This window comes from Phaethon lepturus, unplaced genomic scaffold (assembly GCF_000687285.1).
Source record: "Phaethon lepturus isolate BGI_N335 unplaced genomic scaffold, ASM68728v1 scaffold9116, whole genome shotgun sequence".
NCBI lineage: Eukaryota > Metazoa > Chordata > Aves > Phaethontiformes > Phaethontidae > Phaethon > Phaethon lepturus.
The window spans coordinates 27,834-54,645 of NW_010546911.1; the positions used below are offsets into that span (position 1 = coordinate 27,834).

At 38.1% G+C, this 26,812-nt stretch overlaps 1 protein-coding gene across 1 annotated transcript in view; it reads right to left on the reverse strand.

Moving 5' to 3' along the window:
* Positions 1 to 26,107, reverse strand: part of PARP8 (poly (ADP-ribose) polymerase family, member 8) — a gene marked incomplete at its 3' end in the record, with an annotated part of 53,789 nt that extends 27,682 nt beyond the window's left edge. The window contains exons 1-12 of the mRNA XM_010289459.1: positions 26,053 to 26,107; positions 25,883 to 25,972; positions 24,475 to 24,545; positions 20,609 to 20,686; positions 16,313 to 16,407; positions 12,789 to 12,849; positions 11,615 to 11,705; positions 8,641 to 8,707; positions 6,841 to 6,966; positions 4,441 to 5,005; positions 2,100 to 2,153; positions 1,901 to 1,996 (exon numbers count right to left, since the gene is read on the reverse strand). Of these exons, the coding sequence (XP_010287761.1) occupies positions 1,901 to 1,996; positions 2,100 to 2,153; positions 4,441 to 5,005; positions 6,841 to 6,966; positions 8,641 to 8,707; positions 11,615 to 11,705; positions 12,789 to 12,849; positions 16,313 to 16,407; positions 20,609 to 20,686; positions 24,475 to 24,545; positions 25,883 to 25,972; positions 26,053 to 26,107 (1,449 nt within the window). The remainder of the gene's footprint in view (positions 1 to 1,900; positions 1,997 to 2,099; positions 2,154 to 4,440; positions 5,006 to 6,840; positions 6,967 to 8,640; positions 8,708 to 11,614; positions 11,706 to 12,788; positions 12,850 to 16,312; positions 16,408 to 20,608; positions 20,687 to 24,474; positions 24,546 to 25,882; positions 25,973 to 26,052) is intronic.
* Positions 26,108 to 26,812: the final 705 nt, after the last annotated feature.

Consider the following 26,812-nt stretch of genomic DNA (forward strand, 5'->3'; position numbering starts at 1 on the left):
GTTACTGTGGTATCAAAAGTATGAGCACTCTGAAGGTCTTTATGAAGGCCAGAGATACCACATACGGGATTCATTAGGCGACGTAAAGCTAGATAGCATGTAGCCTTGCCTTACATGAAAGCTTCCTGCATTCTGCTTAATAAAGTACTGTATTTCTGAGATGTGCATTGCAGCAGTATTAAACATAAACTACTCTTTCAGTTGGGTCATTCTTTATTCCTTTTATATACATTATATATATATATATATGTATGTGTGTGTGCAGCTGAAGCATGTAAATAAACCCTACAATTGACTACTTTTGGCTGCCTCTGCCAGAGTTCTCAGTAGAGTGAAGCATAAATTTCCTTAAGACCCTTTGGCAAGCTCATGCTCAATTCAAACTGAGATCCTTTCTCACCTTCTACAAAACTGCAAACTCATTAATGGCTCTATATTGCTTATTGAGTCATTCAAGCATACACAGATTTCTTCCCACTATCTCCTCTCTGGGTTATATAAGGACACCCTTTCATTTTTGCAAAGCTTGCTAAGTTATGCTGCTTGCAAAGGCACTGATGAATTTAACCCTCCTCTGTTTTGAAGCAGTGACAAACTCTCAAATAGACAGCTAACATGACGTTGATGATAAACCTGGCAGAAAACCATGTTTTTAAAAGATAAATATGAGCTTGAAGAGGCAAAAAAACCACCTGATAGGATTTTCATAATTACAGATGTTTGACCATGACTTAAAACGGTGTTAACTGAGTATGTAGATGCTTTTGCAAATCCTGTTAGCAGCCTATTTGCATACCCTGCCTGCAGTCAGAATGCCTGACTGTGGTGCCACTGAGTGTCACGGGGGATGATGCTGAGGTGACTTCTGCTACCATGTAAGCAGTAACCTTCCTGAATTTACTTCCTTGGAACTATCATAGGTGATGTCTGCTTCAATTTATGTGTAGATGCTCGCTACACTTGGAGAAATTGGAAGATGAGGTATCGGAGCATTCACGCAATGGTATTAAACAGTTTTCCACGGCTTTAATCTTTTAAGGTTACTCAGGTTTCCACAGGAGTCTGAACAGGTGAAATAAGGATTCTAAACTGCAAGATCAGTCCTAAAGTAAGAATTTTATTCTCCTAATATACTCTTTTACAAAGCTGCACTGATCCAGTAGTTCCAGGCAGAGTGTGTCTCATGACGAATCTTAGTCTTTTTCACTGTATGCATTCACCAACAGCATGAGATGGTACAATTGTTCAGCAAGCAAAATCCCTGGTTCCCAGTTACACATCAATGAAAGGAAGGAAGAGCTGTCTAACTGGCCAGACTTTGGGAGTACCGAACCTCAACAGTACCCCTGACTAGGTCACTGCTCGAACAGACACTTCACAGACCATCTCCTTCTACCGCCTTTTTCATCACATTATGGAGGATGGCTCATTCCAGTGGCCCATGAGCAAAAGAGGGTCAGTAGAACTTCACAGCCTTGTGGCATTAACACCAGTGTATCTGAATACCCCGGCAGCGGCCTGATAAGAGCTTAAGGATTGGAGTCACCCTAAGCTTTTAAAAGAGTGACAGAAGACCAGGAAAGCACTCTAACACAATTCCTCTATCTTATCCAGTTGCGACTACTCTAGCACAATAACGTCCAGTGAAATACATCCCTCCTTTATATTTCTGTGGTATTATACAAGCCTGATTTCCTTCTCCCTTGCTTGCAATATTTTTTTTTTCAAATTTACAGCAAAATCTTGTTTATATGTATTATATTTTTGCATCTTAAAAGGATACTAGGATGAAACACATCTGAAATAGTTCAATAGTTTTGTAACAGGTTTGTATGGTCCATTGCTATTTAAGGCATTAGAAAAAGCATTGTATATCCCAGCAAGCACACCACTTACTTACCCTCAGCATAGGGCCATTCTGAAACACATGGGGTTCATCACAAACTACACAGTATTCATTCAACACTGGTATCCGCTGCTCAGCAAATTCAATAGTCTGAGAACAATGAAAATGAGAGTAATAATATCTGCTTAAAAATAATTAACAGTCAGCTCATGTTCCACAGTGTTTTGTAAATGGGTAAGATATGACATCCTACCTGCACAAGAAAGCCACGGTCTTGTACTGGAATGCATTTTGCACCATAATTTTGCTGCAAGGAAAAAGTTGATGCAACTTCAGTGTTGGTAGACTAATTATAAGGAAATGGTAAAACAATTGTATTTTTTGTGTGCAAATACATTAATTAAACAATATTTGCATCTAAAAGCATCCCTCATTTGCATAAACCAGCCATTACAAATAATCAATCCTTTTACTGCTTGCTGAGTGTGGGTTAGAATTTTAGCATTTCTTTTCTTAAATCCGATGAGGTTTTGTATCTCAGCATCCCCAAAACTTTAATCTCAAATACAAACACCAGTACCTTCACTCCATTCTAATAAATTGTCATTTGGTAACTTCCATTAAATTTTAGCTGCGGATTGTCTATCCAAATATGGGCTATGTGCTTAGTATTGAATGACTAATGTAACTCTCAGAACAGCAGAAAATCTTTTTCTTTTATATTTACAAAAATCTCACTTCTGTAAGCACCACACTAACAGATTTCTATGCTCAGATCTCACTCAAATTCTTTCAGCCTTTTTCTTTCCACACACATAAATGTGTGTGGAATTTATGTCCAACATAAATTAGAAGGAACTTCTGTTACAGAAGTCAGTAAGGTATAATATTGCCTCCAGGCTGGCATCTACCTCAATCAAAACTTGTTTTGAATAAGAATCAGATAGGCTCCATTTCTGACTTTTCTTTTTTTGTTTATAGGCTTATTTTATTTAATTTCTCTAACTGCTTAATTGGGTAACTTTTTCCTTGTTTCTCCTGGGAAACAAGCTTAATTGTATTCATATATGAGATTCAAATATATTAGCCGAGAATTGAGAGAAGTTAGGGTCCCAATTCATGACTTCCACATTCCACTGACTTCAAATCGCAGTTAGGCACACAGGCTGCCCATACATCTGGGTGCCTGCACGTAAAATGTGAAATGGACTCTTGACGTCCTTCCACTAACATCAGACTGCACCTGATCATGTATGTGATGATTTTCCCTCACAGTAAATGCATTCTAGCAATAAATTACTGGTAGTTTTTATAGACTGCCAAGCAGGGCTTGCATTTCTTTCATATCAGCTGATAACATCAGTAATGAAATCACTTAGTCAATTCTTCACTATCTTATCAAAATCAATGGGATTTCTCCTATTACTTTAGGAGAGAAAAGTCTTGTTATGTTAAGACATCCTCTGCTGATTCAGAAAAAATGCATCTCTAAACTGTAAAAAGTAAAAAGTCTGTTGGCTCACCTTAAATTAATTTTGCTGTGCATATTACAAGAACCAACCACATAGCATGTATATAAATTATTTTATGATAGTATATCACTCCATTTAGATCTAATGAGTATAGCTCACAGCTTATTAAACTAATTTACCATGAGACACAGCACACTCAATGTGATTTCATTGTTCAGAATGCACTATTTTTAATATATATAAGGCATCTTAAGCAGGAATCAGCTTTTTCTTGGTGAGAACATCAAGGTACCACCATGCTAAGGAGTGGAGAGGACTATCTCCTAATTGCTTCTCCCCAGATCTAACACAGAAAAGAGACTGATGCCTTGAAAGAGTGCAAAGAGACCCACTCATTCCTCTGAAGTATAAAAGCTATCCCTTAAGAGGAAGAGGCAGAAGAACTAATTTTGAGACCTCTTTCTTAAATTTAAGAATACATGCTATTTTGTTTTCTGAATCAGTCATGTCTGTGGGGAAAGAAAGGGGTCCAGCGTGGGCTTAATTCCTTCCCTGGCTGCCACCAGTGCATTTGAAGATTAAACCTTTCACAGAGCGCAAATGCGCAAGAGGCAAGTTGAATCATGACTGCATTCCTTCCAGTATGATGATGATCACAGCTGCAGAGACCAGAAGGAGAGGTGCCTTGGCACCCAAACAAGCCAATGGACAGTTGCTTTGCCCATGAAGCAAACAGGGAAATGAGAAAAGGCCTGTGTGACCAAGCCAATTTTGCAGCACGGAAGCTCACACACTCCCTTCTTCCTACACCAAGAAAGGAGGGAGGGAAGGAAGTGGATGATTGAACTTTTCCCATGTACATTGGGCTGTATTCCACATGACATACAGCATCTCTGTCTTGACCTAAGAAAATTCTGATTTTGTAAGTGAAATATATGTGCATGCACAGTTGTTTAAATCCTCCTTAAAAAAGCTGACTCCATTGCTCTTGTCTTCCAATATATTCAATATATCCAGTATATTCACTAACATATGTCCTAAGTATTAATGCCTTTGCATAATAAGCATAACAGCACATTTGGAATGGAGGAAAATGAGCAGAATAAAAAAATTACTACGCACAGCAGCTTGTGAGGGTGATGATGAAGATGGTGTTAAGATACCAATAAGCCCTGAGGTAAGAGAGAGCCTCCTGCTCTCAGCTATGTTGGACTCCTTGAAAGGCTCCATTTTGGATGATTTAGGGGCATTGGAGCAAGTCTTGCTGAGTAACTTTTGATTCTTCAATCCATCCAATTCTTCCATTCTAAGATTACTGGAGTAGGACCTACTTAAAAGTTTGTGGGGCTTCAAGGTGCTGTTGTGCTCACATCGAGGGTCCCCAGAACATGATCTACTTAACAACTTATGGGGCTTTAAAGTGATGCACTCCTCCTGCTTCACGGCTGCAGAGCAAGAACGGTTCAACAGTTTGTGCGATTTAATAGTCATTGTCTGTTCAGCCCTAGGGTCACTCGACAGCGAGCGACCAAAGGTTCTGTGAGATTTTGTGGCACACACATCCTCTGTCTTCACTGTGCTAGAGCAAGTCCTTCTCAGCAGCTTGTGAGTTTTAGAGATGCCATCCTGTTCTGATTTCAGTTTTGATTTATTTTTACCACAGCCAGGTGGAGGATAACTTGGCGACCTTAAAAATAAAGAAGAAAAAGTTGATCATTAATCAAAATCCTGTGCAAATCAAGCAAGACCATGCATATACAAAAATTTGTAAGTGTCTTTATGTATTTCACTAATGAATAAATGAAACCCAACATTTAAAAAATGAGCAATAGTATTTAGGACTGATTTTCCAACACTAAATAGACATCTAACTCCTATTTATACACAAGCTCATTGATTAAAAAGACATTTAACTACTTAAGTAGAAGTTAAGAGCTATATCCTTACAGCTCTTTGTAAAGATCACTATGTCTCTAACCAAACCATTTATTTGTGAAATTATCTTTGAAATTAAACCTTCATATTTAATATAAGATTATAAGACATTTCCCTTATCAAAATCTGTCTTTCCTAATGGAAATCATGGCATGATCCCATTAAAGTTCTGTCTTCTGGGCAGAGCATAACAAATTCTATGTCCAGATCCAATGGAAGATACAATGAGCAATGAAACTTGCAGGCAGTTATTTAAAAATAAAATTTAATTCAGCTGAAATTGACATTATTTTTAATAACCTCCTAATAATCTGGGTGCTTTGTGGAAGACAGCTTGATGCCCTTCTTTCTGTTTTAGACAAATTCTAGCTCTGTAACACTAGAAATGAGAAGGTGAGGGACTTAAATTATGAATGCGGAAAGTGAAGAACAAAAGGTTTTTACAAAACAACGTGCACATGAATTGTCACATTTCTACAAGGCTCACATTCTCTTGTCCTTGCAAAGCAAGAACATGTAACAGGTACGCTGAATCATTTTTCTATGCTTTATAAGCAACCCCAATCTTTGGAGTATTTTTTGGGCTTGGATCGAATAGAAAAGAAGTGAAACCCCAAGGGGAGAGGCTGGCAGGTTTCCCCACCCTGTTAGCAAGTGGTGACAGTGGAAGATGCACGTGGAGGTTGCTGACTCACTGTTGCAGTTGGCTCACCACCACTCTCCTGCAGACAGGAGGTAGGAATGGTGCTCCCTCCTTTCATGTGAGTGATCACTGCATTCCCTCTCTTTTTTATACACAGAATTTAGAATGGTAAAATTCATGAAAAAGAAGGAATGTTCAAAGAAGCATTCAATTAAATTCAATTAAAATTCACAGAAGGGGTGATCTGTCAACCTTTCATAAGCAGGAAAACATGCTGGAGTAAATAATCACATTCCTGAAAGAGGTAAGAGTACGAGTAACTGGCAGAAGTCATAATGAATTCAAATGAACTATTCACAAACTACTTGTTATGGTTTTGATGCCTTTGTTCTTTGAAATTCCGTGCCCGCATTTCAGAAATGGTGAACATTAATGTACTGGAACAGTGGAGAGGGGTGGGTGCTCAGCAGCTCTAAAAATCAATCTTTCATTAATGACCATTCTACCTTTACAAAATTAAAAATACACACAGCTGTGGAAAGAACAGCCAGACAACCACATTTAACAAAATAAATATAATACATATGTTATATATTACTTTCATTTGTATCCTTGCTATTCAAGTAACAGTCAAATCCTACCAAGCTAATAAAGATACAAATACAGCAAGGTAAATAATATAAAATAAATTATTTGAAATTCTAGATGAAACATGGCTGTTTCAGAGAGCAGGGCATTGAAATGCTCTGCCTTCAAGTAGTCTTAGAAGCTGCAGTAGTACCTAGTTCACTTTTGATGTCATGCAAGGCAAGGACTGGAAACCCATGAGGTAAGATATAAATAGAGCACTTCTCTGTGGAGAAAAGTCAACATTTCACCTTGTGAAGTCTGCTGTGGATTTTGAACGGGATATGGTGATACCAGCTCATTTTCCTTGCTATTACCTGCGCAATGTAGAAAAGATGTGCAGAGGGGATTTCACCTTTTTGTCAGACACCTTCTTATTGTGCGTACAATTAGATTTCTCTTTGCTGTTCTTCCACTGTTGTGTAACAAATGTCTGCATGATTCTGCAAATGAAGAAGGAAAAAAAGATTTTCTTATCCTACACAAGACATACTCACCTTAATACTACAGTGTCCCTGCTCACCACGTAGGTGACATGATGCAATGTCCTCACTCTACAGGCAAGAGTTTTTCCATCATGTATGTAGACTGATGATTGGGTGCCTCAGCTCCTCAAAAATGCATTTTTACACATAAAATTAATTTACACGGAACTCTTATTAAGAATACAGTCTGTGCAAACAACCATTGCAAGACTTAATGCAGGTATGCCTTTCAGGGAGATGTAGAAACAAACTGATTCAATGGCATTCCATGCAACTATAGGCTCCTGTCTCTAGTGACTACAGAGGTAGACTACAGCATCCACGCTGCTCAAGTAGGCGCATATTCTCCTAAGGCACAAACATGAAGGTAGGGATGTCACATATTACACCACCCAGCAGAGCCAGACACTTCCCAGAGATGGACAGCAAAAGGGAGTGGTCCCAAATTGTAGCAAGGAAAGCTAAAAAACATAAAGGCTATAAAAAGAGGACATCCACAAGAAGAGTGGTTAAGTACAACACATTGCCCACAAAGGCTGGAGATTTCACACCTCAGTTGACTGATACTCTGAGTTAACTAACTTAACTTTGAAATTAGTGTTACTTGGAGCAGGAGGTTGCAGTAGGTGACCTAGTTCCTTCCAAGCCAAATTACTCTGTGACTCTAATCTAGCAGTGGGGGTCTTAGAGTGATAAAGTCAAAGTGGAAGTTGGTATGGACTTTATAAAAAATTTAGTGAATCTTCAAAGATGAACATCATGTTGCCACAGTCATGAGGGGCCATGGGGTTCATGGGTACTCTGTCTTCAGATCAACAGCTACGTCCTTGAAAATGTCTTATGGGAACCTTTTGTAATTACCTGGTGCATGAATCAGAGACAGTGTAAGCACTGAAACAGTTTAAGAGACTGTTCATGTCCCGGAATTGTTTCATTTTTTTTTCTTCGAAGTCATGTACCATGGAGATTTTAATATTTCTTTATTTGTAAGGTTACAAAAACGTTGCACTGAATTTCTTTAAACACAAAACAGCAAAATATTTTTTTTTCTTATGCGATTTTTAATGTTGTAATGGTCAGATACTAAAACCTATATTCTTGTCATTTTATTACACGTACACAAGCATATGTAAAAAGGTGACTCAGCAAAATGGTATTAAATTTAATTGGGCCATGAACACATGAAATTGCTAATTTTTTTGACTATTCTTCCCTCTTGTCCTCAAAATGCGGATGGCCTAATTACTGTGGTACATCCTAGAGGCCACCATGAAAGCATAGCCCCTTAGGGTATGCCTGATGCTGAAAAAGATTCCTGCTCCAGAAGCTTCACCATCTAAGCAGAAACATGAAATTGAACACTCCTAGCTACAGTCTTTTGAACTTTTGTAGCCTACTTCCTAAATGGCAGCAAAGTGACAGAAAACCCTGGCAGGCAGCACAAATCAGGTTCTCAACAACTGTCAAAATTGAACAGGCAAATCCTGTTATTTTGTATTTAAAGAAAACCAAGTTCAAAACACAATGATTCAACCAACCTGACAACCTGTGAATTTTATCCTACTTGACATGGCCTGGGAACTAAAAAGAGTATTTGTCTGAAAACAAGGGTTTACACTTTTCTAGACTTACTTTTTCAGCTGATGTCCCAGCCCAAATCTTTCCTTAGTAGAGATCTGAAATACATCCACAGTTGGCACTATGGAAAAAGGAGATATTGTTGATATACAAACTTACAGCAATAATCAAGAACTCATGACCATATAAATCACATTTAAGGACCTTGTTCTATCTGGACCTTTACTATAGACAATGCCACTGAAGCAATGGTGAAAGTGGACATGTCATCTAGGCATATTAAGAAATGAATGGTCCTTTTTGGAATGTCAGCCAATATAAATTGTAATTTTACAGATGAGTATTTTAGAAACTGAATTGTCCCAAATGTACCTTTTCCCACTAATTTTAATTACAAAAACACGTCTCTCGTATTATGAGAGAGCAGCACCAGATTAAATGTATCTGGATTGGTAATTCATCTCACCTAATCTCTTAAATTTTTTTCTAAGTAAGTAGTCTTTACACACTAAAGTTCCTGTGACGATGTAGAAAACCCAGAGTGGAATAAACCAAATTAATTAGTATCTGAGTTTTCTTTCTGAGGGTGTTTTAACACAAGATCCACAATTGTCATCTAAGTGCCTGAGAGATGAATTCCAGTGGCCAAGGATTACCCTGAATTTTTCTCAAGACCTGTACTAGCACTGGTATGTCCATATTCATCTGTCAGAAAATTGAAAGTGTGCATGGTGAAGACTGGAAATTAGCTCCTAGTATTACTAAAACCCTTTAATAACATTTCTTAGATAGAAGTGGCAGATGGAATCCAGCACTTCTTGAGAGAGCCTCAGGTCCTCAAGGCAGGACAACAGCCAACACATATTAAAAGCACAAATAGATTTTATACTTCATATTACATAAGGTGATAATGACTATCAGTAAAATAGAAAAGGAATGAAAACAAAAAATCTGGGGTTGGTTTAAATTTTATTAGAAAAAGTACACCAGTACTTTAAAATCTGTATTATTCTGATCACTCAGAAAGCCAGATTCTATTCAGAATGTCAAAGTTTATCCTTTAATTTTGCTCTAATAAATTAAAAAATTTATGCTCTAAAAATTTGCTCTAATAAATTTTTAAAAATAAAATACAATATATCTAACCTGACCATCCAATTTTACTTAGTTCAAAGCCCTGTAGATACTCTTTCTCTAACGTTATCATTAAAATATAATCTCATCTCTTAAAGACAAACTGATGATTTTTTCAAAAGGGATGAATGATTTGATTAGGGGTAGCAATGTCTTTAGGTTGTCAGATTTAGGAGACATGGTAGAAGGGGAATATTTTCAATGAGAATCATACCTAGACCAGAAATCTTAAAATTTGTCATCTAGACTGCAATTGTTGTCTAAGCTCTACAGCCAGAGGAAACAGCCTGGTACCTCCAAAAGCCTGATTCTTCCTCGTCTAAGACAAGTTTCTAAGGCACGTGGGAGAAATACAATAATGAGACAAGTTACTAACTAGAAGAATGATTATCTAAAATCAGGATATTACAAGGTGGTACTCATACCCCCCTTTCTGCTTTGGTGTATACTGCATTTCTGTTTCTTTTATCAATCAACAGAAAATACTACAGGAGAAAAAGATGTAGCATAAAGTTATGGCCCAGTAGTCTCAAAAAAACATATTTAAGGGAGAAAAGGAATACACAGAGAAAGGGTCTTGTTAACACAAAAGGTGGTGGATCTCATTGTCCTTTTCTGGTAAATAAAGAGACATCACTGCAACAGTGGCTGGGCTCATAAAACCAGTGACATCGAAGCACTTACCTCTGGCCCTGATTTTACCTTTCTTGGTACTCAGGCACTCCCACAAGCAGTCAGCTGCAGGACTGGGAGCTAAGCTTCCTGTTTTAACCTTGCCAACAGTGCAGAAGGTATCTTGCAGTTACTTCTCATTTTACTAGGTCATTTCTTACTTCACATTGTACCTTCTCTTATTTGCTGCACTTTTTTATTTTTTGAATTACATTTATATAGAACTATTCTGAATACTAACACTGCTACCTGCTACGGCAAATTCGTATTTTAAAATCTGTATATTTGTAAAAAAGGTTAAAGCAATAGAATACAGACAAAAAGACCAAAGTCAACGAAAAAAAAAAGATTGATGTAATGAATTACTTATTTGAACGAACAGACTATAGCTTATAGTTAGCATCAGCAAGATACATATTCTATAAAAATAGTTCATTGAGACAGATTTTGCTAAACATATTATGACTGGAAATATCTATTAATTTCCCACATGCACAATTCTCCTACAGATACAAGCCTGAACCGACAGCTTGTACTGGAAGCCTCTGAAGCTAGGCAAGTTATGATCCAAATTGCGACTTAGTTCTGACTTCCCACTGTAAAAATATATCTGAAGTTGACTCTTTGAAGAACGTTTCCAAATCTTCAAAATCAGTTGATTCTTCAGGAGTTTGACCGTTTTTACTCTCATGAGGAATCTTTACTCACTTAACAACTCATTCAAATGTAAAGATTCACAGAGTTCACATGGTCATATCAAAATCAGAAGATGAAAGGATAATTATTGAAGCCTGATTTTTCAAAGTTGCGTGAAAAAGGGCATATTAATATGCTGCACAGGTCTGTGTATGTATACCTTATCAGTGATATCTCATGTGTGCAGATAATGCCTGATTTCCAAAATCAGGAAATTACATATTACAAACTGTAAATCTTTATTCCTTAACCCCGGTTCCTAGAGGAGTCAGTTGCAAAAGATATCAGGAAAACAAGTTCCAAAAATTAACCTATGAAAGTTTAAATTTGATACCCATGCCATTATTGAGGGTCTAGCCGCAGAAATATATGTAAGCATAATTTCAAACAAGTAGGACTGCTCTCAGTGGTATATCTAAGCACATGCAGGGTCAAAGATCTGGCAGTGAATGAATATCTATCACCTACTACATGGCTCAGACCGAGACACTATACAAGGCATATGAAGAATACACAGGTGACTAACCTGGACCATGTAAGTACTGTGTAAGTGAACAGTGTAATCGCACTATTATCGGCTCTGTGCGAATTACATCCCAAGCCACAGCAATCTCTTCCTAGTTCAAGATAAAAAATAAACAACAGACACCATTAGTCATCATGAGGAGCTGCTCCTTTTGTCAGTCTACCTTAGGGTTATTACAAACACCATTCAGGCATTTACCCAGTTGTGGAATATCTATATCTACTCCAACTTCACGCTTGAGACTTAGGACAAACTATTGCCTGCTGGTGCCCCTAAGAGCAGTATTAGACTGCTTGCCATTCTTGAGTATGCTTATTTAAAATGAGAACAGGTTTATACACAAATCTACGTTTACAGTGCAGGCAGACACATTCCCATCTATCAAGAGATACTGCTTCAAAGCTGAGAAGCAAAGGAGCAACTAAAGATGGAAAGGAAACTCATCCCTAGCACAGGGCAAAGGAAACATTTCCTCCTCAAGGATGATTAAGATAATTCAAGATACAATCAGACTTCCTTAAATTTTAGAAATGCCCTAGAACAACTGTCGTATGTGCGATGCTGACCTGAGAATATGACATATCTGTGCAGAAGCTAATGATGCCCTAAAAGCACTAATTTTTATTCCCTATCTAGAGGGCAGGATGTTACTGCACAGATGAGGTGAGGAGTTAAAAAAGTTAGTGTGGAGTTAATGACAGCATAACTGTTACAGAAACCATGCTGCCAGTCGACAGCACCACTGTCTTGTGTCTCATTTGCCACTCAAGACTCTCCCTAATGAGCTGCAGATGTTAAGAAGCACACAGGAGAGTTCCAGCCAAGGTCTTCTTTCTTCCAGGACTCTATGAAGTGCTTTCACCTAACTAATGTCTAGGACAGCAAAAAAAGAAATGTACTTCACTTGTATCAGTTAAAACATTTACCATTCACAAAGCATGTTTGAAATGAAATACACATGCAGTAAATAAAAGCCTACAAAGCGTTTTAATAATGTGATCATAGAAGGAACAGAAACCTTTCCACTGAGTAGCAATCAATACTGTGACAGCCACTTGTGAAGATCAAGTCTCCGAAAAAGGAAAGTCTCAATGGTTGTCTACAGAGTCTGATGTGTGGCAGAATTAAATGGGTATTAATGTTCATTATGTAACTCTGTGATTAGATTACTTACATCAAGAAAGCTAACATCAATATGCAGGTCAATATCTACATCATCAATGGCTCCATATTCCCTGAAAGGAAAGAATTACATTACATTAGAGGTCTTTAAGATACTCCTCAGACCAGGAGTACTTATAACAGGGAAGATTTTATAAAGGATAACCTTGTCAGTGAAATCAGAATGGTTATAAAATACATGCTTACATAGATTGAATCAATATTTCCAGTGGGTGACCATCTGCTGCACTGAAACTTTCTTTCAGTAGATTTTGCTTAAACAGCTTAATTTTTTTTTCTACTAATTCGCCCAAATTCTTTCTCTATTGCTGCTATGTATTTTTGTCTCACAAAAATTTGTTGCACAAATAAATCAAGAAAACAATAATGGCCACATGGTGCTCCTATTTATGACAAAAGAAAATCCTAGTTAATTTTCAAAAGTATTTCAGGTTAACAGCCAGTACCCTAAGCAGAGGCTTGAGATAAATCATGAAGACAAATACAACATAGCCTAGGGGGTGGCATATAATACCTGTGGGATTGCTTCATACATTCAAGCATTTGTTTGTTAAAACATAAAGATTGCCCTGTAATGTGCTCAAGGAAATAGTCACCTTATTTTATTTGTTATATGTAGCATTGCTGGCATCTCCAAGGTTAGATTTAACTTATGCCTATAGGTGTCTTATTGCCATCTGAAATCTTACATTTAAAGTCTGATTTTTCTGCCTCTTATTATCTGACTCATTCTGGTTGCCCTCCCACAACATACTTGAAAATTTCGGAAAAATACAGCTAGAAAATACTCATTCATACACCTAAATAAACTCTTTTCATTTAAATTACTTAAGTGGACAATACTCTAAAAGTGCAGTCACTCTCAATTTATCAGATTAGCTTCTAGTCACTAGGTTTTTTCTTTACACTGCATTTATATGCTTGTTCTCACAGTGACTTCCATAATTTTCTATTAAAGTAGACCAAGACAGTGCACAGTAGCAGCTGTGCGTAAGTTAAGTTGATAAGGCAATTTTTAAATATAGTATTTTTGTGAATATAACTATCTCCTACCAAAGTGGCCTCTCAGCCCATGGTAGGACCTAGCTCGCACTGGAAATGCCTTGACCCCTTGTGAAGTTTGGTGGAAGGAACCTCTTCCACCAAACCTCGGCATCCCAATGGTTCTCTCTGGTAAGGGCTAACCCAAAATCTCTCTCTAGATCAGACACGTCCACACACGGCAGACGCAGGGCAGGCAAATGGCTGGCCAGGGCTGTGTTACCTGGAGGCTTCCCAGCCAACCTGACAGCTGCTCCAGGGTCGACTCACCCCAGAGCTGACCCTCCTACAGCCCACTGAAGACCTAGCTTTGAAACAGTGAAATTCTCCACCTACAGAATGTCTTAGCCATTATCCTACACAACAGTGGTCTCAGATTTTTTTGTTAATCTTCCAGAAGTTCCAGAGAACAGATTGTTATGACCTCTCAAGTAATATCTATGAACACAGGCTGGTGTTACGCACATGACTGAGATTCAAAAGGCTGCAAATAAGCATTGTTTTATTAATTAAACAGAATCGTAGTTGAACTAATGAAACACAGAAATATTAGTGAAAGAAAGGATAACATTAAAAAGTTATAACTGTGGATTTTCCATACTCACTGAAATCCCTTTGCCTCCACTTCATTACCATCCTAGAAAATGGATTTTAGACACATGATGCTGACTCTAGTTTTACTTCCCCAAGGCGAAATGGAGGAAGAAATCATGTTTTCTTCCAGCACCTGCAGCTTCTATTCTGCTGCCTCCAATGGCTCCATGAACACATCTTGCTTTTGAAGCTCCCAGAGGTCCTCCATCCATCAATGCATGAGCAATGTAAATAGATACTGAAGAGTTTGGATCATCTGGTCCAGAGGTCTTACCGCTTTGGTGGCCAGATTTCAAAGGCAGTGGTGAAAAGCATGCAGGTATAGGAATTTCACTTTTATATGTACAGTTGACTCTGTGACAGCAAGAGACTACTAAAAGAGGGTCAACTGTCTAGGAAATAGGCATCTTAGTGGGTGTCACCATCAGACAGATTTCTCTATCTAGAGAGAAGAGGAGCTGCAGGAGAGGGATGAAACTGAATGCTTAAATGCTGTGTATGTCGTGCCCAAGAATTTATAAGTATTTTCCACTGCAACAGAGTGGAAGAACCATTAGAGTTTTCCGCATGCCAAAAGCAGTCACAGATGCCAATTTCTACTACGGTGAGCTCAAGGAGATCACAATGCTTCCAGTGAAACAGTTAATTCAATAAATTAGATGCATTAAAGTTTTTGAAAGGTTACATATAATGTTTCAATTATAGGCTTGAGGGAGCCTATTATCGAGGTATTCTCTATTTCATAGTTATCAGTTTGGCAACTGAACATTTATCTCATTCATTTCCTAAACCCTTATACAACTATTCGGATTTCAATTCCCCAAGTTCTCAAAATGTAATGAAATTTCCACTTAATTTGAAGAAGTATAGTACACCATAGCGGTAGACATGTTCCCTCTTCTTAGACAAAAATAACAGATCTTATTGTTTAGAGGTTAATGGGAACTGTTACTTGCAATATATGTATGCCTAAGGCTATTATCTTCTCTGCATTTGATTACTTGGTTTGTATGACAAATTTGGTATTTTCTTTGTAATACGTTTGACAGGTCTGTTACATCTCGCCTACCTGTTATTTTTATGAAATTACTAAGATTACACAGATGGAAAATGAAGTTATAAAAGACCTAAAGTGTATTAAATATATTGTACAACTATGCCCTATGGCAGAATCATACACGCTCATATGTGCCTGGCAGAATTTGTGTGTAATTATTCTTTGAACCTCTGACTGAGGTTCCATCACTTCCCTGTGTAGGATACTTTAGATTCCCACAATTAGAAAGCTTTCCTAAAATCTAATAAAATTCTTGCTTGTTGCTAACACAGCTAGTTTCTTAATGTCTCTCTCATGATGACAATACAGAACATTTGATACACTCCTCCTATCTACAAACAGCTTTTTTGAAGAACAAGAACTGTTATTCTGTCTTCTCTTTTTTCCAAACTAGACAAATCCAATTCCTTCAATCTTTCACTAGGGAAAACATTTACTAAATATGTTATCATTCCTCTTGTTCACCTTCAGGGCAAAAGACAGAATATGACAGAAAAGGTATTTAACAATGGTTTAGAGTAATGCTGAACAGTAGTTTTCAATAAAATACAATGGCCTGATCAAATACCAACTGAACTGCAAAAGACAATGATGTTTTAGAACAGGCTTCCAGAGCCTGTTCTAGGTACAGCCAGTTGCATCAGTACTCAACCACAAAAAAATTAAGAACAAAGCCAGCATTATTTATAGCCAGCAGTGCTCTTTCCTTTTGCCATACAACATGCCAAAATCCCCAGAAGAGACTTGTGCTTTGGCAGTTAGGGAAGGAATGCAATCTCCAAAACATTAAAGGTTCCACAACATGGAAAGGTCAATTGACATACCTGAGAGATACTGCATTAGGTCCATAGATCTCTCTCACTGCTGTCAAATCAGCCTCCAGCTGTGGGTGCTTGTGAAGTTCTCCATCGTAGCTAACCTACCGGGGAAAAAAAAAATCCCAGGAGTTCTTATTTGTTGCATTACTGGCACCTGATCTAGGCTCTTGAAAGTTCCTCCCCCGCAAGATATGTTGTGTAAAGATTCCTTAATGCCACACTCAGAAAGGACACTGTGTTGGTAAGTGGAAGCACTAAGGTTGTCTAGCTCTGCTAAGCAATGAGATTTGCAAAGCAAGTACCTCTGCATCGAAATTTTTTTCCGGGTACCACTCCTGTTTGTGGGAAAAGAGGAGTTTGAGTTTGGTTTTTCCTGTTTGTGGGAGAATTAGCCCTGCGAAGGACTCGTCCCTCTGTCCTGTCTTATCCTGGGGTTTGTTCTTGGACCCTTGTGCATTTTAAAACTGTTAAGTAGGAGAAAAACCAGATCTCGCCAGTCGTACCATCCCAGTCCAACCACTACAGGACAAAGGCTTGCTCCCTCTTGCTTGTTGTCACACTCTCATACGTATTAGCCACAGAATGGCTTGGGCTCAACAAGAGAAGCATGAAACTATTCTATATACCAAGTGTCTCAAGCCCTAGATTTGGACAGATTCAGAAATGAGAGTAGGATTTGGCTTTGGCAAATTCAGAGAACAAAGCAGAGGAGTGTAATTTATCCCTTTAGACATCTATCTCTCTCTTCCTCTCCCTGGCTCCCCCCTCGCAAGGAAGTCCTGCAGACAATTCTTGCTATTGCAGGACCATATCTAACTACAGTATTGTTTCTTCAATTTGTACATCCAAATCTGCAGGAGACCAGTGCTGTGACACTTTCAGCTCTGATATCTAGACATGTACTTTTCGATCTAATTAAATAAATTTTGATAGAAATAAAATAATAATCAGCTGATCACTTTCGACGTGAAAATTAGCAAAGAATAATTTGATTAGACTTAAAATCCTTCTGATATAAGGCACAGAATTCATCAGCATAGCATGGGCATGTGTTTATCAGAGGTATCAACAATATTCATAACCAAAAGTGTATAAGCCAAGTATGCCTCCCTTGTTTGGGCAGGCATGTCAGAACAATTTTCCAAGTAGAAGACCATGGGAAAAAAAACTTTATTTTTTTTTTTTTTCACTTTAGGTAGGAGTAAACTAATGCTTTTTACATGCTCATTATTCAAAGAGATATTAAAGATGCATAAATAATTGCTGTCCTGCTTCCAAAGAGAACACAGCATTTCACAAATTGTAGCTGTGGTGCACTTGTCACCTTTGTTCATCCTAAACCACATATTTTCAACCAGCTTTATGTATCAATAATAGTAAAATCCAAAAGGAACACTATGCAGAACACAGAACTGCTCAACACAATGCTTTCTCCAATCTATTTTCTGATGGTAAGTGGTTATTAACTCAAAAAGGAAACAAAGCAGTGTTCTGGCAATTTGCAAAACCACAGTATGGTATTTTCCACCCCTGATTTAGGGCCACAAGCCATGCTGATGTACGCAGAGAAGACTGCCAGAGTTTTCCATATCTGCATTTGCAAGTGTGTCCTGTTAACTGAAGCACAAGAGGGAGAGAGTGAACGTAGAAGGTGCTCAGTTTTACTGTTTCAATCTCCTGTTCTCATTTGAATCTCTATCTCATACAGAAGATAGAGGTTCAAAGCAAGAATTAACAAAGAGTCTCAGAGAAAGTGAATATAAAACCTAAAATATCTGTTAACTTTGCTGTGTCTGAAAGGTCTGTGTTTAGAAAGTCTCAGTTTTCAACCTGAGACCTGATTCAGATTATTTTGTCCCACAAAATGACAAAAGGTTGCATTTTTAAAGGAGATTAAGTGATTTACAAACCTAAATCCCATTGAAAATCAATAGGACTTAGGCTATTGAATCACTTAGCTACTTTAAAGTATTTATCCATTAAATTCTTAGGGAGGATTACAAGCAGGTGCCTAGGAAGCGGATACAAACATTTAATTTATGACCAGAAGGTCATATCTTGTTTTCACTGCCCATCAAATGTAATTTCCCATCTTCCATGCTCGTCGTTTTACCATCAGTTGTTTCCTTGCTTTTCCGGCTGTAATGACTTAGAAATGTTAAGAATTATCCCTGACCTCCATCTTTCCCAACTGTATTGCACACAATTACACTGGCAACTATTCCCTCTAGTTGCTAAAGTCAGTATTTTTGTCTCCTTTCTCTGTGGGCACAGCACACACTTGTCTCAAATGAAGCCCTTTGCCTTGCTTGCTCCCCACATATACAGTCAACTATTTTGTCTTCCCAATACACCTGGTGCTCACTTAATAACTCTCACAATCTTGAGGGACTTTGCTCATTAGCTGATTTTGTAATTATTTTCTGAGACAGCAGTATTTTATTTAATATTACAGGTCTTCTTTAGAATTTTGTCTTTTTGACCATGAAATTTTAAATTCAAAATTTCCTTTTTTCTCTATTGCTAAATATACTTTCTATGATATCTTTTTTTTGTTTTTTGTTCTCTTTATTTCACTTTTTAATATTCTATTCTCAAGACATTCACAGTGATATGATATTTTATTTTTATTGCTGATGTAATTGTATTTTTTTTTGCCAGTTATAATTGCTTCAATTAAATGTATTACCTTAAAAAAATGACAATGCAATATAATGTAGTTTCCACTCCAAATACAAGGCAACCAAATTCTAACCAGTACTGACTATTACACATCTCTGTTACACCTTGCAAAACAACGTACTGCTCTCTGTGTCCATATCTCATAGGCATTTATTAATTCATTTGGGCACTGGCAGGCATCCTTTACCAAATGTATTAGTTCAAGAAATAGGCACCCCAGCTGTTTGCTGCCTCTTCCTTCACCTTGAGGTTACTACCCTTTCTGCAGAGTTGAAAAATGGAGCCAGTACACACAACTCATCACTTACAGGGCAAAATCAGAAGAATTTTCCTCTCAGGCAGATTAAAATAAGACCTTGCTCTTTGCACTATGTGTGTGTACATTGTCCTCCCCAGTGCTCCATGGGGCTGTAGGAGTCGTCAGCTGAAGCAAAGCAATTCCTGCTATTGTTTCTGAAGTGAACATGAATCAATACCCCATGCCAGTTATTTCTAACACTGAAAATACATTCTTTCAGTTTCAGTTTTAATATCATTTTTAATAGCTTTTTATAGGTGCGCATTTTTTTTTTTAAAGCACCTCAATGTGTATTTTGTGTTCAAACCCCACCACACTGTTGGCTCTGAAAGATAAGAAGCTCAGCGATGTCCTGCTCATCAGCATCCCACGCTCTCTGCACCAACCCAACCGGCTGGCACTGCTGGCGTGCTCCTACAGCCTTGGCTCTCCACCCAGGGCACGGATGGCTTCAGCCTCAAGGCTGAGGCAGTGACAAAATTCATAAACAGCAACTGTAATTCATTAAAATGTTCATTGAAATAAACAGTTCTAAAAACATAAGTAAGGAATGATTCCCTTGGGCCAATAGTTAGACTGAAAAGATAAGAAAAATCTGAATAAAGACACTAGCAGCATGAAGTGTTCTATTGACATTGCAAAAGGAAAAGAGATTAAGAGATTTTCTTTCACAATACATAAGAGAATGTAATAATATCTAATTCTGTGAAGGGAACAAGAAGGAAAAACACAGAGCAGTACATTCATCTAAAAATATGCAGCATTTTTGAAGGTGAATTTAACTGTATAGCTCAGAAAAAGAATGGATTATTGCCTAGATCAAAATTGTTTTGTAATAACCATTTTTACCATTAAATTGCAGTGCTCTTGACTTCACAAAATGGCAATCCTCCAGAAGGAAACAGATTTGGATCCAGTCTGAATTCCCATTTGTATCAATAATGGGACAAGCTTTAAAGAGTGAATATCTATTTCCTGGAAGTAAATAACTGGCTTCTATTTTCAAACATTCTGAAGAATCCTTGCTGCTTCTATTCTCACAGCTTTGCAAATGTAAACAAACTGATCTTATTTTGGCTTTGATATAAATATAAATTATAACATATTAAATATTTCTGCTATAAAATATGATGTATATATAATATACACATATATTATGATGATAAAATATGATGTATATATATAATGCTATATAATAGCATTCTATTTGATGTTGAATAAACATAAGAAATTGATTATTATCATAAATTTATAATGGAATGAACAACAGAAGCTTTCAAATATGAATTTCTTGAAACTTGTGCAAAAATTTTCTCCATTACCTGTCCTCCATAATAAAATTCCTCAGAATCATTATCTCCTTCAGAGTCTTCTTCAACTGTGCTGTTGTGCTGTGATTCCTTAATGGAAAAGCAAAGTTAACAATGATTCCAGCGATATGCTTATCTTGCACTTATAGTTCTAAAGTTTTTACAAATAAGCTCATAGCACCCTTTAAAAATGTTAGAAAGGAGGACCCTGGGAACTACTGCTCTGTCAGCCTCCCCTCTGAGCCTGGGAAAGTCATGGACTAGATCCTCCTAGAAGCTATGCTAAGGCACATGGAGGACAGGGAGGTGATTCAAGACAGCCAGCATGTCTTCACCAAGGGCAAGTCCTGGCTGATCAAACTAGCGGCCTTCTCTGATGGAGTGACCACAGCAGTGGACAAGGGAAGAGCTACAGATGTCATATCTCTGGACTTTGGGGGACCTTTGACACAGTGCCTCATAACATCCTTCTCTCTACACTGGAGAGAGATGGATTTGATGGGTGGACTGTTGGGTGGATGAGCACTTGGTTAGAGGGTCACATCCAGAGGGTAGTGGTCAATGGTTCAATGTCCACATGGAGATCGGTGACCCTCAGGGGTTTGTATTGGGACTAGTACTCTTTAATACCTTCATCATTGACATAGACAGAGGGATTGAGTGCATCCTCAGCAAGTTTGCAGATGACACCAAGCTGAGTGTTGTGATTCACACGCCTGAGGAGTGGCATGCCATCCAGAGGGACCTGGACAAGTTTGAGCAATGGGCCTGTGTGAACCTCATGAGGCTCCACAAGGCCAAGGGCAGGGTCTTGCACCTGGGTCAGGGCAACCCCCACTATCAATACAGGCTGGGGGACAAGGAATTGAGAGCAGTCCTGCTGAGAAGCACTTGGGGATACTGGTGGATGAAAAGCTGGACATGAGCCAGCAATGTGTGCTTGCAGCCCAGAAGACCAACCGTATCCTGGGCCGCATCCAAAGAAGCACGCCCAGCAGGTCAAGGGAGGTGATTCTGCCCCTCTACTCTGCTGAGACCCCACCTGAAGTCCTGCGTCCAGCTCTGGAGCCCTCAGCATAGGAAAGACATGGACCTGTTGGAGAGCGTCCAGAGCAGGGCCACAACAATGATCAGAGGGATGGAACACCTCCCCTGTGAGGACAGACTGAGGGAGTTGGGATTGTTGATCCTGGAGAAGAGAAGGCTTCGGGGAGATGTTCTTGCAGCCTTTCACTACTTAAAGGGGGCTTATAAGAAAGATGGGGACAGACTTTTTAGCAGGGGCTGTAGCGATAGGCCAAGGGGCAATGGTTTTAAATTAAAAGAGAGTAGATTTAGACTAGATATGAGGAAGAAATTTTTTATGATGACGGTGGTGAAGCACTGGCACATGCTGCCCAGAGAGGTGGTAGATGACACCCATCCCTGGAAACATTCAAGGTCAGGCTGGATGGGGCTCTGAGCAACATGATCTAGTTGAAGATGTCCCTTGGGTATGTTGGGACTAGATAACCTTTAAAGGTCCCTTCAAACCCAAAGTATTCTATGATTCTATGATTAAGAGATCTTTTAGTATCATTTTTCCAGAAGAGTACTAAGGGCTGGTTTTAAGAATACTGAAATATCAGACAAAACAAGCATCTACTAACTGGGTACATAAAAACAGCCTGAATATATGTTGGAGCAATAATGCTTTGTCTGGCTACAAACATAGTGCTGTATTTTAAGGAACTGGGGAATTCAGTAGACTATGTGGGTATACTTCACTCTGTGTTTTTGTAAATAAAGCATAATTTACCCACAAAGAGAGATTCTGGACTTAATTAATTTGGTGCTTCAGTGACCTAATTAAATTTTAATTTACTTTATTCTGGCAAAGGAATTATTATAGTTTAAGGAAATAATTCAAGTCCGAGCATGGGTTCTCTTAAGTTCCTTAATGTGAAAAACTGACACATTGCTGCTTAATTATTATTTTAAATGGAAGTACCAGCCTGTTGCCATAAAAGTTCAAACTTAATTTTCTGACTAGCTCTGTTCTGACACTTTGAAAATTAAGGGTTAGAAAGTACTATGCTTACCCAAGTAAAACCTGCTCTAAATAGGCTGCTCTGTGAGTAGCTGCACTCAAGTAAATAGAACTGATCCTGGTACAGACTGCAACTCAGCATGAATTGAAGTGTTATATTTTTCTTCCCACCAGTGGAACCTTTACTTATAATTATGTAATTGCCTGGAGATATTAATTCTTGTTTCCCACAATCCATGTGTTATTTCTAGGCCCTGTGCTGACAAGGATGCCCTAAAGAACATCTGTTGAAATAGTAATTCTTCACTTCAACCTGAACATGATGTTCTTACTGCTTATTTTGTATTTATGACCTGCACACAACTGCCATAATGGAATAGAAATCAGGTGTATGAATCAGAATAGAAGTTATGCCTAAATCCCACATATTCATAAATGTTAAGTATAACCTTATCACTAACCTCTACGGTCAGACATTCTAATCCCATTTCCCTACCTTTGCCTCTATTCACTGTATGTATACATAGAACAAAAATTGTATTTCAGCCAATTTCACAGCAATTTTCTATGACAAGGCATAAAAATAATTTCTGTTTCTACTTCACTGAAAAGAAACAAAGTGACTTCAGTCTTCTTTGTTTTATAATAACCTTAGCTCAAGGGGAAATCTGTGTCAAAACAGAACTCAATTGAACAAAAATTCAACACAAACCAAAGAGAAATGAAACTCTCACATCAAGAATAGTGACAAAACCACCCCATCCTACCCAAACCTCTAACTGTCCACTTAACGGAAATGGTCAGTGTTAGAGACTTTTTTAAAAGGCTTTTTTTTTCAGTACTTTTATATTTAAGTACCTCATTCAACTAAAAAAAAAAAAAAAGCTTGAACTCTGTCCCATAGAAGCTAACTATATCTCAGGCTTTTAATCAAATGGGTAAATTCTTCCTACACTTGAATTTTTCTAATGTTTACCGAGCATCGAATACAATGATGAAGCAGTAGAAGCAAAATATTTCCAGTGCAGCTTTTTACATCAAATCAGGTTTCGTCTACTAAAAAACCCAACCACACACACAGTAGCATATCTGGGCATGCTTATCTCCCCTTTCCAGGATCAAATACCGATCAGAGTCTAAAAAGCAGTCGTCAAGAAACTCAGCAAACTGCCTTACCAAAGGAAGTCAAAGCACATGAATTCTTGATACAGTGCTCAGTTTCTTGCTTGGGGTAGAAGCCTATGCGGTACTTTCTTTGAGCTAATAACACTGTCAAGCCCTGTAGACTTCATGTTAGTGCCAGGTCTTTCTTGAATTAATGTCTCAGTGAGACTGGTCAGGGATCCATGCCAGAGGTACAGCACAAATACGGCTGTGACTGGAAGGCCTTAACACTCCAGACAGTACTTATGGTGAATAGAATCACGCAGAGGTCTAGAGTCTCCAGTGGGGCTGCTGTAGGCCACACGGAGAAGCAGTGAGATAGTAAATGGGATGTGGTCCAATGCACCAGAGTAGGTTAAAAGGTAATGGCACCATGATCTACTTCTCCAGGAGACCTGTATTTTTAGAGCAGACAGCTTCTATACCAGTGTTGAACAAAAAATGAAATAAACATCAAAACCCTATTTCCTAGGATGGTAGCATCCCTATCCCAACTAAGTGATTCACTATCTAATCCATGTATGAACCCCAGAGAGCTACACTCGTCTTCTAAAATGTGTAAAAGTATACAGTTTGCATAAGCACACATTTGATAGAAAAATCTATGGTGAGCATTCATATTTTATTATTTTCTGTTGTTTCTTAAAATAACTTCTGTTAAATTATGCATACAAGAAATACATACCTCTCCATTCTCCCTCTGTAATTTTGATTTTATGGATAAGCAACAGTTGACATCACTGGTTTTTCTTAATTCTTAAAAGAAAAGGGAAAATAGGGAACATCTGTGAAAAAGGTGAAATAATTTTGTATATGCAGACTTGAAATAGTTGCAGTAGTAGAGCAAATAAGGAACAAAAAGTTACAGATATGAAAAGTATCAAAGAGTTTAGAAAATAACAGTCTAAAATTAAGAAGCCCTTACATCTCAGAAGATTCATATTTTTAACTGTGAAATGAAAATCAGCTGGTCTGTCTAGGAGATTTGTTTTTCCCAAACTGTGATTTATAATTTAGTGTTATTCATTAATCTGTATACTTTACAAAAGAATGAAAAATCAAAATTCCTCAGCAAAATTAAATCAGATGATCTTCTACACAAAGCATAGGGTTTAATTCTCTTTTAAATGACAGGCTTTATTTCTTTTTAAATTACAGAAATACTTGCAAGTAATATTTAGGTTATCTTATCTTAATCTTATCTTATTTCTGGCTATAACAGCCAGTTTTTGTTTGGGTGCCACTGCACCAACTTCAGTAAAATTATTCTTGATTTACATCAGTATAAATGAGATCAGAGACTGAAGATCATATTGGTTTTCCAGTAGAATTCAAAGTAATTCTGTGTTACACAAAAAAAGCCCTAAAGCATTGTAATAATAATAAAAAGACTGCAAAGTCAAGTGTTCCTATCTGAAGAACTGCCAGAATTAAGACTGCTCTACGCAGTTTCTCCTGCAGCCTGAAATCATCGGGGAATTTGGCTGCTAAAATCTAAAAATCCTCTATGGAGCACGCACAAATCTTGATTATGTACTGTATAAATGTGCCTATATGTCTGAAAAGCATACCTTTTCAAGTATCAAATACTTTTTGAAAGTATGGAAATAATTTCAAATGCGAGGTTCTCAAAAGTACTGGGAAAAAATATTTTTTTCCTATAGTCTAATTTAGTGAAATAGCTGAACTGTTTTGTTTGAAATTTCCTGATATAATTCACCATGCGCAATGGTAGTTATAGACTCTTTCATCCCCAATGGTAAAGATTGAGTGAAGTTTTAAGCAAGTGAGCACAAAAACTTATAATTGGGAAGTATTAAGTACCTCTGACTGTATTCAAGGAGAATTGCTTCACCACAGACTGCAAGACGTTAAAAGAATAAAGTACATTCTGCCTACACTGTCATGATGATCCCCAAAAGAAATATTTTAATTTCTTCTATTCTGAAATGTAGGACAATTTACAACAGCGAGACTGCGAGAAAATAGCAAATCGTATAGCTGTACACATTAGCATATCCATAAGTGCAGGTAACATCTTGTCTTTCCTCAGAAAATATGAACTTGACAAAACACTCAGGACGCAAGATTACCTGTAGCGATTTGGTGGAAAATTACTGGAATTGGCTCTGTTGTAACTAACACGTCTTCATCGTTATCAGAACTGGAAACGTAAGTATTATCTACGAAAGAAAAACACCTCGCAATGGTGAAGTCCTGCTGTGGTCTCTCTGCCGGCCCCTTCCCACGCTGCCTGTCCCACCCTTGTGCCGCATGGAACCACTCCCCAGATGGTCAGGGAAGCTAAGGACCGTCATCTTCCTGGTGTGTTTTTTTCTCATGAGATTGCTAATGAAAAGAAAAATGCCCAAGAATGGAAGATTCAGACCCAAGGTTTACACGAGCAAACCCCTGGAGTCCGATGTCGTGGCTTTCGTGAACCACGCTGAGCACTGCTCTGAACCGTGCCACAAGGCTTGTGGTGGTTTGAGCCAGCCTTTCCCAAAATGAGGACTTGTTCTTACAAAATGCAGGGATTAGGCTGAGAGGTGTGTGTTGGCTTTTTGGTTTGGTTTCTTTTTTTGCTTTCCAACCAAACGTTTACTAACAACAACCAAGGAACAGCAAGTTTTTAGGTAGTATCTGCAGTATATCCAATAATTCTGGATGAATTGCTGATCTGCCTAGGAAAGTAATAATACTTTGTTTTCTACTGCTCTGGCTGAATTGAAACTTATGCTCTAGAGCAGAAAGCCTGACAATTAAGATAATCACAGATAAAGAGACAAATAAGAGAACGGAGACAAGGACTTGATCTATCACAGCTCTGAACGCTCCGGTCCCACATCAGCAAAGTGGATGAACTCACATGTCATTCTAAGCATACAGCTGCAATCTCAACGCCTTTGACCACAGCGCTTCCAGTGGAACGTTGAAGACGTCAACGTTAACTGAGCAGCAAGCTCAGTAGCACCAACCTTTGCATCACGGGGGCTGCTAGCAGCCCGAACCACGGCGAGGCC